The sequence below is a fragment of the Procambarus clarkii genome, chromosome 31, assembly GCF_040958095.1.
Source record: "Procambarus clarkii isolate CNS0578487 chromosome 31, FALCON_Pclarkii_2.0, whole genome shotgun sequence".
Taxonomy (NCBI): domain Eukaryota; kingdom Metazoa; phylum Arthropoda; class Malacostraca; order Decapoda; family Cambaridae; genus Procambarus; species Procambarus clarkii.
This window is the reverse complement of record NC_091180.1, coordinates 14,167,149-14,184,878: the sequence shown is the minus strand read 5'-3', so window position 1 is coordinate 14,184,878 and position 17,730 is coordinate 14,167,149. Positions and strand designations below refer to the sequence as shown.

The following is a 17,730-nucleotide window of genomic DNA, read 5'->3' as shown; positions in this document are numbered from 1 at the left end:
AAGCAACACTACCAGTGAGATTTGGAGGGATAGGCATACGAAAGGCAACTGAGGTAGCACTTCCAGCATTCTTATCCTCATGTACAGCAGCCAACGAATTGGTAGGGCAGATCCTACCAGAGCGTATGAGAGAGACAGCGGGAACTCATGATCAAACGTTCATCGAAGCAGCCAGACAATGGGACACCATTGCACACCCTCAACCCCGACCACAAGTCCCAAAAGACCACAAGCAGGCCCACTGGGATAGCCCCATAATGGAAAAGACTGTCACAGCAATGATTGACAACGCTGATGCTGAAAACAAAGCCCGCCTCCTAGCGGTAACAGCACCCCACGCAGGGGATTTTTTATTTGCTGTGCCCAATGCAGCCCTGGGAACTCGCCTCAGTCATGACGCTCTCCGCATTGGAGTTGCCCTTCGCCTTGCCGCCCCCATCCTCACCGAACATAGGTGCATCTGCGGAACTGCGATGGCAGACCAATATGGTCATCATGGTCTGGTATGTCGTAAATCACAGGGTAAAATCGCAAGACATGAAGAAGTCAACGACATCATCAAGAGGAGCCTCGCCACAGCCCGCTGCCCGGCACAAAGAGAACCACACTTATCCAGACCTAACGACCCTCAGAAGCGCCCTGATGGGGTCACCTTGCTACCTTGGAAGGATGGTAAGCAAGTGGTATTTGACTACACGTGCGCTGCCACACTGGCCAGTACCTACCTCCACTACAGCACACGTGAAAGCGGTGGTGCTGCTTCTTTCAGGGAATCGCAGAAAATTATTAAATACAGAGGTCTAGCACACTGCTACAGCTTTGTTCCGATCGGCTCGGAGACCCTCGGTTCGTGAGGAAAATGTGCATTGAAGTTCCTGAAGGAATTGGGGGACAAATTGATCAGCGCTACAAAAGACCAGAGAGCAAAAAGTTTCTTGTTCCAGCGCCTCAGTGTTGCGATTCAGAGGGGAAATGCCTGTTGCGTCTTGGGCACTAGTCCAACTTCAGAGGAATTCGAAGAAGTGTTTGACTTGCAACAATGATCGAACCCGTCTGTGACATTCATCAATGTTTCCCATTGTTGTGTTTTTCAAGAGATCCATAACCTTTAAGCACCTTTTTGCATTATTATTTTTGTAACAACCCATGTATATCTTGTAACCATCAAATGCATAATAAAGCACAAAAAATATTTAAGGAAGGGGGTGGTAGGAGAAAAGCACACAGAAACTGTATTGGAGGGGATCTAAACATTCCCTCTAATGCGTTATGCGTGGTTTCCTCCGAGGCTATGGGTCCCCCTTCTTCCAGCTAGAGGTGGTACTCCCTTCCATATAATAAAAAAAATATATATATATATATATATATATATATATATATATATATATATATATATATATATATATATATATATATATGTCGTACCTAGTAGCCAGAACGCACTTCTCAGCCTACTATACAAGGCCCGATTTGCCTAATAAGCCAAGTTTTCCTGAATTAATATATTTTCTCTAATTATTTTCTTATGGAATGATAAAGCTACCCATTTCATTATGTATGAGGTCAATTTTTTTTATTTGAGTTAAAATTAACGTAGATATATGACCGAACCTAACCAACCCTACCTAACCTAACCTAATCTATCTTTATAGGTTAGGTTAGGTTAGGTAGCCGAAAAAGGTAGGTTAGGTTAGGTTAGGTAGGTTAAGTAGTCGAAAAACAATTAATTCATGAAAACTTGGCTTATTAGGCAAATCGGGCCTTGCATAGTAGGCTGAAAAGTGAGTTCTGGCTACTAGGTACGACATATATATATATATATATATATATATATATATATATATATATATATATATATATATATATATATATATATATATATATATATATATATATATATAATATAATCTTGTTCACTTGTTTTACTTGTATTCAAGTGGATATGTAGTGTGTAGTGTACATCTGTATAACAGTGTACATTTAGTTATGAGTACACCTGTACCCACCTGTGCTTCTTCCTACAGGTGACTTCGGAGCCTTGTGATGTCGGCCAGATGTAGTAAGTAGACAGGTATTTGATGTCTCTATGTCTCTCTGTCTGTCTCTGTCTCTGTCTCTCTCTCTGTCTCTCTCTCTCTCTCTGTCTCTCTCTCTCTCTCTCTCTCTCTCTCTCTCTCTCTCTCTCTCTCTCTCTCTCTCTCTCTCTCTCTCTCTCTCTCTCTCTCTCTCTCTCTCTCGCTCTCACACACGCACACACACACGCTTCTCCCCCCACCCTTGGGAGCTGGTGGCCGAGCGAACATCTCGCTAGACATGTGATCCTGTGGTCCCGGGTTCGATCCCGGGCGCCGGCGAGAATCGATGGGCAGAGTTTCTTTCACCCTATGTCCCTGTTACCTAGCAGTAAATAGGTACCTGGGAGTTAGTCAGCTGTCACGGGCTTCTTCCTGGGGTGTGTGTGGTGTGGGGAAAAAAATGTAGTAGTAGTAGAAACAGTTGATTGACAGTTGAGAGGTGGGCCGAAAGAGTAGAGCTCAACCCCTGCAAGCACAACTAGGTGAATACAACTAGGTGAATACACACACACAAACAAACACACACAAACAAACACACACAAACAAACACACACAATCACACACACACTTATCAACCTGTCCTCTTAAAAATAACGTCGTTTTTGCCCGTTTGCCCGTATGGCCGAAAGTGGACGTAATTTGAAAATAAGAAAAAATTAAAATAAATTTGGATTTTTTTTTTCAACAACAGTAAGTTGAGGGTGCTCTGATAGGTTAGGTTGGTTGGAAATTCTCATAAGTTTCAAAACGTTATGAAAAACGTTAATTGAAAGTTTCCTCTCCTAACCTTACCGAGTAAGCCGGACGACTCAAACAGAAAACGGGACAGCACGTCACTTTTGTGAGTCGATTTCATTTCAAATTACGTCCATTTTTGTTCATAGCGCGCATACCAGCGAAAAGCGACGTTATTTTTAAGAGGACGGGTTGGATACTATGCAAGGTTATGGTGAAGATCGTGAGAGAAAACCTAGTTACACATCTGGAGAGAAGAGACTTCGTGACAACTCATCAACATGGGTTCAGGGAAGGTAAATCTTGCTTTACAGGCTTAATAGAATTCTACGATCAGGTGACAAAGATTAAGCAAGAAAGAGAACGATGGGCGGACTGAATTTTTTTGGACTGTCGGAAAGCCTTTGACACAGTACCCCATAAAAGGTTGATGCATAAGCTGGAGAAACAGGCAGGAGTAACTGGTAGGGCGCTCCAGTGGATAAGGGAGTACCTAAGCAATAGGAAGCAGAGAGTTACAGTGAGGGGTGAGACCTCAGATTGGGGTGAAGTCACCAGTGGAGTCCCACAGGGCTCTGTACTCGAATCTATCCTGTTTCTGATATTCGTAAATGATCTCCCATAGGGTATAGACTCAATGTTTGCTGATGACGCCAAAATTATGAGAAGGATTAAGACAGAGGAGGACAGCTTGAGGCTTCAAGAAGACCTGGACAAACTGCAGGAATGGTCGAACAAATGGTTATTAGAGTTTAACCCAAGAAAATGAAATGTAATGAAGATAGGTGTAGGGAGCAAGAGACCAGATACAAGGTATCATTTGGAAGATGAAATACTTCAAGAGTCAGAGAGAGAGAAAGACCTAGGGGTTGATATCATGCCAGACCTGTCCCCTGAAGCTCATATCAAGAGGATAACATCAGCGGCATATGCCAGGTTGGCTAACATAAGAACGGCCTTTAGAAACTTGTGTAAGGAATCTTTCAGAACATTATATACCACATATGTCAGACCAATCCTGGAATATGCGGCTCCAGCATGGAGTCCATATCTAGTCAGGCATAAAACTAAACTGGAAAAGGTTCAAAGGTTTGCCACCAGACTATTACCCGAACTGAGGGGTATGAGCTACGAGGAGAGACTACGGGAATTAAACCTCACGTCACTGGGAGACAGAAGGTGTTAGAGGGGACATGATCACCACATACAAGATTCTTAGAGGAATTGATAGGGTAGATAAAGACTTTTTAACACAAGGGGCACACGCACTAGGGAACACAGGTGGAAATTGAGTGCCCAAATGAGCCAGAGAGACGTTAGAAACAATTTTTTCAGTGTCAGAGTAGTAGACAAATGGAATGCATTAGGAAGTGATGTGGTGGAGGCTGACTCCATACACAGCTTTAAGTATAGATATGATAGAGCCCAGTAGGCTCAGTAACCTGTACATTAGTTGATTGACGGTTGAGAGGCGGGACCAAAGAGCCAGAGCTCAACCCCCGCAAGCACAATTAGGTGAGTACAATTAGGTGAGTACACACACACACACACACACACACACACACACACACACACACACACACACACACACACACACACACAATCCCCACACACACACACAATCCACACACACACACACACACACACACACACACACACACACACACACACACACACACACACACACACACACACACACACACACACACAATCCCCACACACACACACAATCCACACACACACACAATCCACACACACACACACACACACACACACACACACACACACACACACACACACACACACACACACAATCCCCACACACACACACAATCCACACACACACACAATCCACACACACACACACACACACACACACACACACACACACACACACACACACACACACACACACACACACACACACACACACACACACAATCCCCACACACACACACACACACACACACACACACACACACACACACACACACACACACACACACACACACACACACACACACAATCCACACACACACACAATCCACACACACACACAATCCACACACACACACACACACACACACACACACACACACACACACACACACACACACACACACACACACAAATCTGTTTTATTGTGAGTGGAATCATTTATTTTGTGTAAAGAATGAATATGTTTCCAATTGTCGAGGAGTTGAAACCTGATAGACCAACACATGCAGCAGCTCCACAACACCTGACTAACTCCCGGGTACTTATTTACTGTTAGGTGAACAGAGGCACCAGATTCAAAGGAAAGTGTCCATTCGTTTCGTCCTGCCCAGGAATCGAACCCGGGACCACTCGGTTGTCTTATGAGTAGTGACGATATCACTAGATATTTATAAATGTTCCCATGGCATAGTTGCCGCAATGTGTGATATCGGGATTGGGTTAATTGTGTTGTTGACGTATTGTTTGATATCTTTATATAATGGATATAGTGATATCTTAAGGTAATTGCTATATATTTTGATATTCTGAGGTAGTTGCCATATTTGATATCTTGAGGCAGTTGCCATATTGTTTGATGTCCTGATGGTGTTGCAATATTTGATATGTTAAGTAGTTGCTCTATTTGATATCTTGAGGTAGTTGCCATATTTGATATCTTGAGGTAGTTGCCATATTTGATATCTTAATGTAGTTGTCATATTTGATATCCAGAGGTAGTTGTCATATTTGATATCTTAATGTAGTTACCATATTTAATATCTTAAGGTAGTTGCCATATTTTACGTCTTGATGTAGTTGCCATATTTGATATATTGAGTTAGTTGCCATATTTTATATATTGAGTTTGTTTGCCATATTTGATAGCATGAGGTAGTTGCCATATTTGATATCTTGAGTGAGTTGCCATATTTGATATCATAAGGTAGTTGCCATATTTGATATCTTGATGTAGTTGATATATTTGTCTTATACTACAGGTATCATGTAATATGAAATTCCACGTATATTTCCATCAACTATTAGGTAGTTTTGATGTCGCGAAGGTAATTCTCACATCATTTCGTAATAATTAATTAAAACAATTTGATATTGTTCGGTAGTTGGAAAATGCCTTGAGGCAGTTGTCATACTGAGGGGTAGTTATGTGCATTTTATTTTATAGATTATATAGATTATTTTATAGATATTGACGATAATTCACTTGTGTGAATGTTTTCTGATGTTGTGTTTTGGTTACATCAGCTGTAAGGACCGGCCTGGGGGATGTTGTGATACCCCGGAACGGCCCTGGCCGCCACAAGCCCCGCCTTCGCCCCGGAACACCAATCACCAGCTTCCGCCCCCGCCCCAGGCCCCGCCCCCGCCGCGGAACACCAATCATCAAGCTCTGCCGCCAGTGCAAACTCCGCCCATTTACCCCCATGTTCTACCTCTCTGGGCAAACTGGTACTTCTGGTGAGTATATTGACAGATGATTAATTTAACTTTATTTAAATATTTACAGTATTCTATAGGTCACGCAGAAATAAATACAGAGGTATATGGCATTTTATAGCCAAACCGGTTACCAAAACTTGATCCCAACCCAGAACTCAAAGGAATACATTCGAGAAGAGAAAATGCTTTTTCACCCACAGGGTTGAAAAAAACATGGAACCGCCTACCCGCAACTGCCAAAACTTTAATACCTTTTAAAGTACAACTGGAAAAGTTCATCAAAGCAAATGGGTAGACTTTCGACAAGCCGCCGGCTTCCTGTCTTCGTCGAGGCCACTAGTGTTCGTTTGGCTCTTAGGTAAATTCAGGTAAATAAATACGCTAAATCCTTAGAGAACTGGATGGGCATAACAACATATATTTATCCCCCAGACTTCGCACTGAAACAGTAAAAAATTACAACAAATTGTAAGTTGAGAAACAATCTTCAACTGACAATTTCAAAGGGGGAGCCGTTCTGCCGAGCGGACAGCACGCGGGACTTGTGATCCTGTGGTCTTGGGTTCGATCCCAGGCGCCGGCGAGAAACAATGGGCAGAGTTTCTTTCACCCTATGCCCCTGTTACCTAGCAGTAAAATAGGTACCTGGGTGTTAGTCAGCTGTCACGGGCTGCTTCCTGGGGGTGGAGGCCTGGTCGAGGACCAGGCCGCGGGGACACTAAAGCCCCGAAATCATCTCAAGATTACCTCAAGAAGATAAGACGAGGGAAGGTGATCAAGATATCTCCCCTCTTCTCAGTAAGGGAGAACTGACTCTCAACATCTCCTACAACAAGCAGACTCAAACCCAAAAGGACAATGTACAAAATATTGATCAAGAAACATCAAATTAACCTTGCCTTACGGCCGCGTACTATACCACTGTACCATCGCTGAAGTGAACAATTCATACAACCAGATTTCTATTGATATATATACGTTAATGATTTCTTATGTATATTTATTAAGATAATTTGATTTCAGAGTGTAGCTGTGTAAAATATTTCATGTACAGAGAGGAGGTGCAATCTCTAAGCCTCCGGGCAACAATGTCAAAAAATTAAGTAGGTTCTGCGCACGTATCAGAATCCCTGAAAGTAAATTTGGTTCATTGTGTACATACAATGAGGTAAATTTTGACGCATTGTCTGCGTACAATAAGATAAAGTTGACGTATTGTTTGCATACAATAAGGTTCAGAATCTCGACGCCTGGGATCAGCGCAACATGGGGCCATGAAGACATCATTGAAGGAGATTTTCACCTTCAAGGGTACCGTCCGCCTTTCAGTAAGAACACAACAACAACAAGAGCAGGTGTCGACCTATGTATAAAAGAGGACTTGATAGCAACTAACAATGAGGAATTAAACAATCATTGGACGCTCAGATTCTTCATACCGCAATGTAAGAACGCAAAATAGGAGAAAAATGACAGTGTGAGAATACTTTAGGGCAGACACAGCAATAGCAGAGAAAGTTACCGATTTGCGTAAGTTGCAGCTGAAGTCCAAGATCTTACAATGGGAGATTATAACCATGAGACAATAGATTTTGGTAAGTCTAATATCGCTAATAGAGAGCATATTCGTCTGCATATTCTTGACATGACGCTTTTCCCATACAAAATGTGGCAAAGCCCTCCCGAGATTACAGCATTATAGATCTTGGGCTAATATCAGAAGAGAGCATGATGGATTAAATACAGTCAGGAGAGAAGCTATCCATATCATGTGAACTATATCCTGAGATGGATTACAATTCCAGAAATCCATACTAAGGGTCCAGGACTATAACATCTTTGACTGCCTGCTAGAAAGACTATCACAGTGTGAGTGAGAAATTACTAAATACCTCCTCCTAATATATCAATATATAGACGTATCATGGTAGAATTTCATTAAGGTTATCATTGAACTTGTTCAAAAATATGTGCCAATGAAGAGAGGAAATAAAAAAAGAACTAGATCGATGCCAAGTGGTAGAGGGAGCTTTAGTAACTAAACACCATCTCAGGAAGAAGTATTTTGTGATGTATACAAAATATCATCTAATTACACTACCAATTAAGTCAGATCAGCCAAAGGAAACTATTAAAAAATGCTTGCTAAAATATTAACAATAATTCAAAGTCCTTTTAGGCCTAAATAACGAGCAAAACGAAAGGTTCGATAGAAGGCTTGAAGGCTGAGACCAAGCAAGCTTCAATCAATAATATAAGGTCAGTCTACACTCTGAATGAATACTTAACATCAGTGGTCACGCTGGAAAGGTTAGGCAGCATCACAAGATTCACTCAAATATATGAAGCAGAAAAGAATGAGTGAGGGTGGGATGAAATCCGTATTATGTGCGAAACTATCTGGAAGAGCATTGACAAAGTTAAAGAAATCTAATGCCCCAGTTCTGGATGGGATTCAATCCTAAATCGTAAAATGACCGATGAACTGTGTTCACCACTGAAACTCTATTTAGAAATTATTTATACAAAGGTAAAGTTCCCCTTGATTGAAAATATGCAAATGTCACCTTATCTTCAAGAAAAGTGAATCAGGTTCAGCAGCAAACAATCGACCCATAGCCTAATCTCACATATCTGCAAACTCGTGGAGAGAATCCTTCGGGAGGGAACCATTCTCACATGGTTTTGTTCACAAACAAAAAATCTTGCCTAACCTACCTGCTCACTTTTTTGGAAATAGAAACCAGCTGTTCAGACATAAGCTTTGGCTTCCAGTATACGTATTGTAAATAGACTTCGCTAAATCTTTTAATAAGGTAACTGAATGAGAAGAAAAATATAAGCACATGAAATAAATGGTAAAGTACTGGAATGGATAAAACAATGGTTAAAACAAAGAAAACAAAGTGTCGTTCTAAATACAAATTAATCTGGAAAAATGTAGTGAGTGGGTAGCACAAAATTCTATCTTGGGGCCAACCCTTTTTTTGTTATAAAATATGGATGAGAATAATACAAACAAATCATCATCAAATTTGCAGGTGACACTAAGATCTATGATAAAATGGGAAGCAAAAACGATCTTGAGGCCCTTACCAAACGATCTACATGAGCTCCACAAATGGCAAGACCTTCCATGTAGAGCATAACGGTACCCATCACAACTATAGAGATTACAGTCGCAGGAAAACAAATGTAAACCACACCCTATGAATAATCAAAGGAACATTTGATTTCGAATGAAAGAAAGAGGTTATTCAACTGCACGAATCTCTGGTGCGCCCTAATCTGGGTTACTGTATCCAAGCATGGAGACCTCATCTTCAGAAGGACATACTGTACTTACACACAGAGATCACACTAACGTGATGCATCAAATGAACAAATCCACAAGGGCCGTGACGAGGCTTTGAACCTGCATCCGGGAGCATCCCAGACACTGCCTTAATCGACTGAGCTACAACAGGGTTAAAAAGAGTTGAAACCGAAGTTCTGCTGAACTTACTGGATCCTGTAGCCTCTCCTCGTCACGGCTCTTGTGGATTTGTACGTACTGTACTTGTTTTGGAGAAAATTCAACACAGAGTGATAAAAATCATCCCGAAACTAAGTAGACTCTCATACTAGGAACAGCTGAGGGCCTCAGGACTAGCAACACTACAAACCTGACATGATAAGGCTGATGTCGAGAGCAAAATGCTGAACATGTTGAATGATGCTAATCCAGAAAATTGCCGGAACAACCGTGGACATCTTCAAGAGAAAACTAGATAGTTTTCTCCAAGGAGTGCCGGACCAACCGGGCTGTGGTGGGTATGTGGGCCTGCGGGACGCTCCAAGCAACAGCCTGGTGGACCAAACTCTCACAAGTCAAGCCTGGCCTCGGGCCGGGCTTGTGGAGTATAAGAACTCCCAGAACCCCATCAACCAGGTATCAGAGCACATCTTTATAAGGTCTAATGTAACACAAGAAGCTCAACAAACCACAATGAAGGACAGAAAATATTTGTTGGGGGGTAAACAAATGGTAAACAAATACTTCAATTTAAAGTTCTGTTGTAAAACATCTAAAGGAATAATGAGAGGGAACATTGACAAGCCGCCGGCTTTCTGTTCCTTTCGAGGCCACTAAATATGGTGGCCCTCAGGTAAATTCAGACATAGCATGGACATATCCACATGTTTGATACAAGAATCGCCAAACTTGATGTGTTAGTTAATGTGACGAAAAGGAAGACCGTAATCAGGTTTGAGTGATGCTATATTAAATTACAGCTCCTGGAATCCTGCCTTTAACCAGAATTATTTTGGATCAGTACCCATATTCGAAAAGTACTTTGTACGCTTCCTCTGTTCGAATCACGTCCTTTAAACCCTTTGGGTGTGCAGTTAGCAGCCAGTTCTCTAAAACAGTTCCCCAATACTCATCAATCTAGCCGCCAAATTCCCTGTTTAGGAATAAAAAAAACACTTATACGATTCACAATTGAAGAGCCTTTGATCTTTTCCCCGAATATTGCTTCACTTCACAGACATTCTCGTTCGAGTCACACCTCTTTAAAGGCTCCGTCCGCGTGCAGCAAATACAAATAAATGCCAACAGAACCTCAACATCTAATCTAGCCTAATGTTGACCTACCTGTTTATTGTTTTAGATTCAGCTCCTCTGAACAAAAAGTTCCAAGTAGCACGGGCTATGGCGAGCCCGTAGTGGACTTACCTGGCACAGGAGTGGGGCTCTAGCTTTTTGTGACTTACCTATAACCAAATCCTAATATATAATAATATTAATATATCTGAAAATAATAGAGTTGGGACGAGCCTGGCCTGAGGACAGGTTGTGTAGTTAAGGGCAGGTGGAGACGACTGAATTGTCGTTTGAAGATCGGTTTCAACGGACCGTTTTCTATAAACTGAGATGACATATAAAAGATATTTTGCGACGTTTTGCACACCAAGAGTGTCAGACATTTTAATTTTTTAGTGTGTGTGTAGGAGAAATCTTTGTTTGTCGTTCGAGATCGGCAACATGGCGGTGTTGTCAAACGCCACGTGAATACTACATATGGTAAGATTCTCTTTTTTTATCTTAAAATTAAACGGGAACGTTTTCGAGGGGGGGGAATTATTAGGGGAAAAGTACCAAGCCATTTCGACTATATAACACATTGGAAGGGGACAGGATAAGAATTTGGAATGTACCGGGGGTAAGGAATGGTGCCCAACCACTTAGACGGTCGGGGATTGAACGCCGACCTGCATGAAGCGAGTCTTTTTTTTCGAGTGACATTTTAAAATTGTTAGTTGGTGTTGTGTCCGTCAGGGTGAGTGTGGCGCTGCTGGTGGTGTCGTGCCTGGCTGGCTGCGGCTACTGGCGGAGGAGGAAGATATACGAATCCTCAGCCTCCCAAACTCTCGGGCACGCCCACGCATACACTACGCCTACGCCCTCAGACGACACGCCCATGTACGGTCCGCCCTTGCCCTTCCTGCCGCCCACTCCCTATCCGGCCCCGCCGCCCTACAGCGAGGCAGCTAGGCCTTCTTTTGACCCCCTGGAGCAACATTTCTACGACGCCATGTTGGCAGGTAGGTGGCGCCCCACACTTATATATACATACACTATACGCAACATTCGTTAGATCAAATCGTAAATGTCCAGCACCAACATACATTAGACCAGTTCCTAAATCTGCAGTGCCAGCATCATGACAGCTAACACAGCCTGGCCAGGGGTCGGGGCAACTTCTGATACATCCAGGCCAGGGGTCGTGACACATCCAGCCCAGGGATCGTGACATATCCAGCCCAGGGATCGTGACATATCCAGCCCAGGGATCGTGACATATCCAGGCCAGGGGTCGTGACACATCCAGGCCAGGGATCGTGACATATCCAGCCCAGGGATCGTGACATATCCAGGCCAGTGGTCGTGACATATCCAGGCCAGGGATCGTGACACATCCAGGCCAGGGATCACGACACATCCAGGCCAGGGATCGTGACACATCCAGGCCAGGGATCGTGACATATCCAGGCCAGTGGTCGTGACACATCCAGGCCAGGGATCGTGACATATCCAGGCCAGTGGTCGTGACACATCCAGGCCAGGGATCGTGACACATCCAGCCCAGGGATCGTGACACATCCAGGCCAGGGATCGTGACACATCCAGCCCAGGGATCATTGACACATCCTGGCCAGCGTTCAGATTTCGAGAACATTACTCATGATGTCCAACATAAGAAAGTCCAGCAAGGCTCTTCCTCTCAGGTTACCCCATTACAACATATGACCTTCCATATAACCCTCTCACAACCCCCGCTCCCCTAGGCCGCTGGCCATGTTGTAAACAATCCTTGACAATTACACAATCGCAAAGCAGGCACTGCGGGCAGGTTGGGGGTTTAACCTTCGACAAGCCGCCGCCTTTATGTCCCCGTCGAGGCGACTATAGAGAGATGGTGGCCCCTGGAAGAAGGGGGGGCTCTCTGTCATTCTCGAAGCCACTAGATGGTCCTCAGGAAATTAAAAATGCACAAATTCTTTTCCCCCTGTTTTCCTTTTGCAGGTCGAAGCGTGTATGACTTCTACGATCGTCGGCACCCAAATGCCTACTACGATCGCTATTTCCTGCCAGACGATACCTCTTCGAGCGAGACGACATCGTTACTGTCCTATCGCCTTCACCGATCCTGTTCCACCCACTTGCCTCGCCATCATTCTCTCAGGAAGTGTGATATGCTTGCACCACCGCCTTACTCTGAGGTGAGTATGTTCTTCCACATCCCTATGCTGCTCTACCGCCTTACTCTGAGGTGAGTATGTTCTTCCACATCCCTATGCTGCTCCACCGCCTTACTCTGAGGTGAGTATGTTCTTCCACATCCCTATGCTGCTCCACCGCCTTACTCTGAGGTGAGTATGTTCTTCCACATCCCTATGCTTGCTCCACCGCCTTACTCTGAGGTGAGTATGTTCTTCCACATCCCTATGCTGCTCCACCGCCTTACTCTGAGGTGAGCATGTTCTTCCACATCCCTATGCTGCTCCACCACCTTACTCTGAGGTGAGTATGTTCTTCCACATCCCTATGCTGCTCCACCGCCTTACTCTGAGGTGAGTATGTTCTTCCACATCCCTATGCTGTTCCACCGCCTTACTCTGAGGTGAGTATGTTCTTCCACGTGCCTCAGCTTGGTCCCGGGGCTCAGAGGGGAAGATAATCAATGTTCCTATTATACAGAAAGAGGGGGAGTTTGGGTAAGAAGAGGTAGGTATTTTGACTGAAAGGGAAGCCTAACCTTCCGTTTGTTCATGGAGTATTTCATCTGAAGCATCGTGAATAACCAGTTCCTTGTTCAGAACCGTTGTTAATTATGTTTCATTCATGTCCTTGTTAGTATTCATCGAGTACTATGTATTCATCTGAATAATAAATTCTTGTTAGTGAAATAGATAGGCTTTTTTGTTGGACCTATTAATTGCTGTCTAGTTATAGTCAGTTCCAAAATCATTCCTTTGTTTCATTGTCTAGTTGTTTCCCAATAAAGTGTGTGTGATTGTTTATGATGGTTCTGCATGTGGGTGGTTGTTTATACGGATGGTTCTACGTGTGGGGGGTTGTTTATACGGATGGTTCTACGTGTGGGTGGTTGTTTATACGGATGGTTCTACGTGTGGGTGGTTGTTTATACGGATGGTTCTACGTGTGGGTGGTTGTTTATACGGATGGTTCTACGTGTGGGTGGTTGTTTATACGGATGGTTCTACGTGTGGGTGGTTGTTTATACGGATGGTTCTACGTGTGGGGTGGTTGTTTATACGGATGGATGATTGTTTATACGGATGGTTCTACGTGTGGGGTTGTTGTTTATACGGATGGTTCTACGTGTGGGTGGTTGTTTATACGGATGGTTCTACGTGTGGGTGGTTGTTTATACGGATGGTTCTACGTGTGGGTGGTTGTTTATACGGATGGTTCTACGTGTGGGGTGGTTGTTTATACGGATGGATGATTGTTTATACGGATGGTTCTACGTGTGGGTGGTTGTTTATACGGATGGTTCTACGTGTGGGTGGTTGTTTATACGGATGGTTCTACGTGTGGGGTTGTTGTTTATACGGATGGTTCTACGTGTGGGTGGTTGTTTATACGGATGGTTCTACGTGTGGGTGGTTGTTTATACGGATGGTTCTACGTGTGGGTGGTTGTTTATACGGATGGTTCTACGTGTGGGGTGGTTGTTTATACGGATGGTTCTATGTGTGGGTGGTTGTTTATACGGATGGTTCTACGTGTGGGTGGTTGTTTATACGGATGGTTCTACGTGTGGGTGGTTGTTTATACGGATGGTTCTACGTGTGGGGTTGTTGTTTATACGGATGGTTCTACGTGTGGGTGGTTGTTTATACGGATGGTTCTATGTGTGGGTGGTTGTTTATACGGATGGTTCTACGTGTGGGTGGTTGTTTATACGGATGGTTCTACGTGTGGGGTTGTTGTTTATACGGATGGTTCTACGTGTGGGTGGTTGTTTATACGGATGGTTCTACGTGTGGGTGGTTGTTTATACGGATGGTTCTACGTGTGGGTGGTTGTTTATACGGATGGTTCTACGTGTGGGTGGTTGTTTATACGGATGGTTCTATGTGTGGGGTTGTTGTTTATACGGATGGTTCTACGTGTGGGTGGTTGTTTATACGAATGGTTCTACGTGTGGGTGGTTGTTTATACGAATGGTTCTACGTGTGGGTGGTTGTTTATACGGATGGTTCTACGTGTGGGTGGTTGTTTATACGGATGGTTCTACGTGTGGGTGGTTGTTTATACGGATGGTTCTACGTGTGGGGTGGTTGTTTATACGGATGGATGATTGTTTATACGGATGGTTCTACGTGTGGGTGGTTGTTTATACGGATGGTTCTACGTGTGGGGTGGTTGTTTATACGGATGGATGATTGTTTATACGGATGGTTCTACGTGTGGGTGGTTGTTTATACGGATGGTTCTACGTGTGGGTGGTTGTTTATACGGATGGTTCTACGTGTGGGTGGTTGTTTATACGAATGGTTCTACGTGTGGGTGGTTGTTTATACGGATGGTTCTATGTGTGGGGTTGTTGTTTATACGGATGGTTCTACGTGTGGGTGGTTGTTTATACGGATGGTTCTACGTGTGGGTGGTTGTTTATACGGATGGTTCTACGTGTGGGTGGTTGTTTATACGGATGGTTCTACGTGTGGGTGGTTGTTTATACGGATGGTTCTACGTGTGGGTGGTTGTTTATACGGATGGTTCTACGTGTGGGTGGTTGTTTATACGGATGGTTCTACGTGTGGGTGGTTGTTTATACGGATGGTTCTACGTGTGGGTGGTTGTTTATACGGATGGTTCTACGTGTGGGTGGTTGTTTATACGGATGGTTCTACGTGTGGGTGGTTGTTTACACGGTTGGTTCTACGTGTATCCATACTTCACTGCTACTGCATCTACACCTTATTACTACTGTATCTACATCTTACTGCTACTGTATTATGCAGTTTTGTTGTATTATACTGTATTTCTGTATCATGTTACATTACTGTCTGAGCGCCTGACCGCTACTGTACCCATGGCAGGTGGCAGCCAAGCCGGAACTGTACCCAGTAGTGGTGATGAAACACGGCATTACAGAGGTCAACTCCACCAAGTCAATGAGTGAGGCTGCTGTAATCACCCACCCGCCCTCCTGGCATCCTCCGTACCACCATTACATATACAGATCAGGTGGGTGGAAGCCTCTTCATCGACCTGGGAAAACTCCTTTTTGTTTACATATCATACCCTCCCACCTCTCTACCTATAATATGTATAGTTCGGATTAGTGGAGGCCTCTATCCTGAAAGCCTCTATCCATGGACGGTCAATTGACCCTCTCCCTCCCCCCTCATCCCTTCTTCCTCATCTCTCCTAGTAACTTTTTTCATGTAAATAAGGTAACTGGAAGCCTATTCTTTCTCTACCTTGGAAACCTCCGTGTTCTATATCATTATACAGTAGATATTATAAAGGGAAGACTCCTGCAATCTAGTGCACCCGCCCCCTTCCAGGTACTAATATGGCCTACAAATCACCATAGCAATCATCATTACGGTCAGTTCAGGACCCCATATGTGGCGCTGTTTAGGTCCGCGCTGGAGCCTTATGTAACGATGTTTTGATCCATCCTCGACCCATATATGACGATGTTTTAGTCCGTTGTTGACCCTTATGTGACGACGTTTCGGTCCGCCCTGGACCCTTATCGCGACTTGATAGGGCTACAGAATGGTGCGAAAGGCGATCACTTTCACATCATAATTGAGGGTTCGGGATTGGTTACTTAGTGCTTTTTCGCGCGAGTGCAGGTGTGGTCAAACAGCTTACTATATCAGAATACTTAAGGGTTATAGAGCTGAGAAAATTCAAAATATTCAGGTCTCAGTGTCAACATTCTCTCAGTACCGACAGTCTCTATGTAAAATATAAAATAAGTACTGATAAAACATAAGGTAAATCCTTGATAAAATATAAAATAAATCCTTGATAAAATATAAAATAAATCCTTGATAAAATATAAAATTTTATACTGGAATTAAAATATACAATATTATTTATAAATTAAATGAACATAAACATAAACATAAATGAACATTAATGTAAAGTATTAATTAAGCTAATCGGTATACACTATAGTCAAGGATAGGAAGCCTGTTAAGCATATTGAAGTCCTACTAACAAAAACAATGCGCCTCAATTTGACGCAAGATGTAACACCTGCAAGGCATCAGTAAGAACACGTAAATAAGAGAACAAAAAATTAAAATAAAAGTATTAGATATATCGTATTTTGATAAAAACAAATCTCCTCTCAATATATTTTAATCCACGAATCGTTCTTCGATATTATTAAATTCCTTTCAGTGTGCTATATCTCGTCTGACATCAAGGTAACATGTTTAATCATTTTTAATTCACCTCTTGTTGATGGTATGTTAAATATTCACCCTTTGTGAGGGGCATGTTATATCCATCCCTTGTGAGGGGTGTATTGTACCCACCTCTTGTGAAGGTTATAATATTTGCATTATACCCCTCGCAAAGGGTGGATATAAAATAAATGTCCCCTCACAAGGGGGGGAGTATATGTATCCACCTCTAGCGAGCGACCATTTAGAACGTAATTACAATTTGAAACATCGGTTAGAAATGTTATAATGATTATCTTCAGTGATGAACTTGAGTTACAAACGTTAGAATGATAACTCTTTTACTGAATGTTTAAAATGAATGTTAGAATCATTACTGTTAGTATCGAATGTGAACTAAATATCTTTAATTATTTTATGTTAAATGTTATGACAAATGCCTTCAAGGATGAATATAAGGTAGAAATATTAGGTTATCGACTACTTTCAGTGATAAATTTTACTTAAAACTAGCACATTACCAAACATTTTT

At 42.9% G+C, this 17,730-nt stretch overlaps 1 protein-coding gene across 2 annotated transcripts in view; it reads left to right on the top strand.

Moving 5' to 3' along the window:
- Positions 1 to 17,730, top strand: part of LOC123747793 (proline-rich protein 36) — a 78,389-nt gene that overhangs the window by 51,445 nt on the left and 9,214 nt on the right. For both annotated transcript variants that reach the window (XM_069334363.1, XM_069334364.1), the window contains exons 3-7: positions 2,025 to 2,059; positions 6,054 to 6,266; positions 11,572 to 11,837; positions 12,820 to 13,016; positions 15,870 to 16,017. In XM_069334363.1, the coding sequence (XP_069190464.1) occupies positions 2,025 to 2,059; positions 6,054 to 6,266; positions 11,572 to 11,837; positions 12,820 to 13,016; positions 15,870 to 16,017 (859 nt within the window). The remainder of the gene's footprint in view (positions 1 to 2,024; positions 2,060 to 6,053; positions 6,267 to 11,571; positions 11,838 to 12,819; positions 13,017 to 15,869; positions 16,018 to 17,730) is intronic.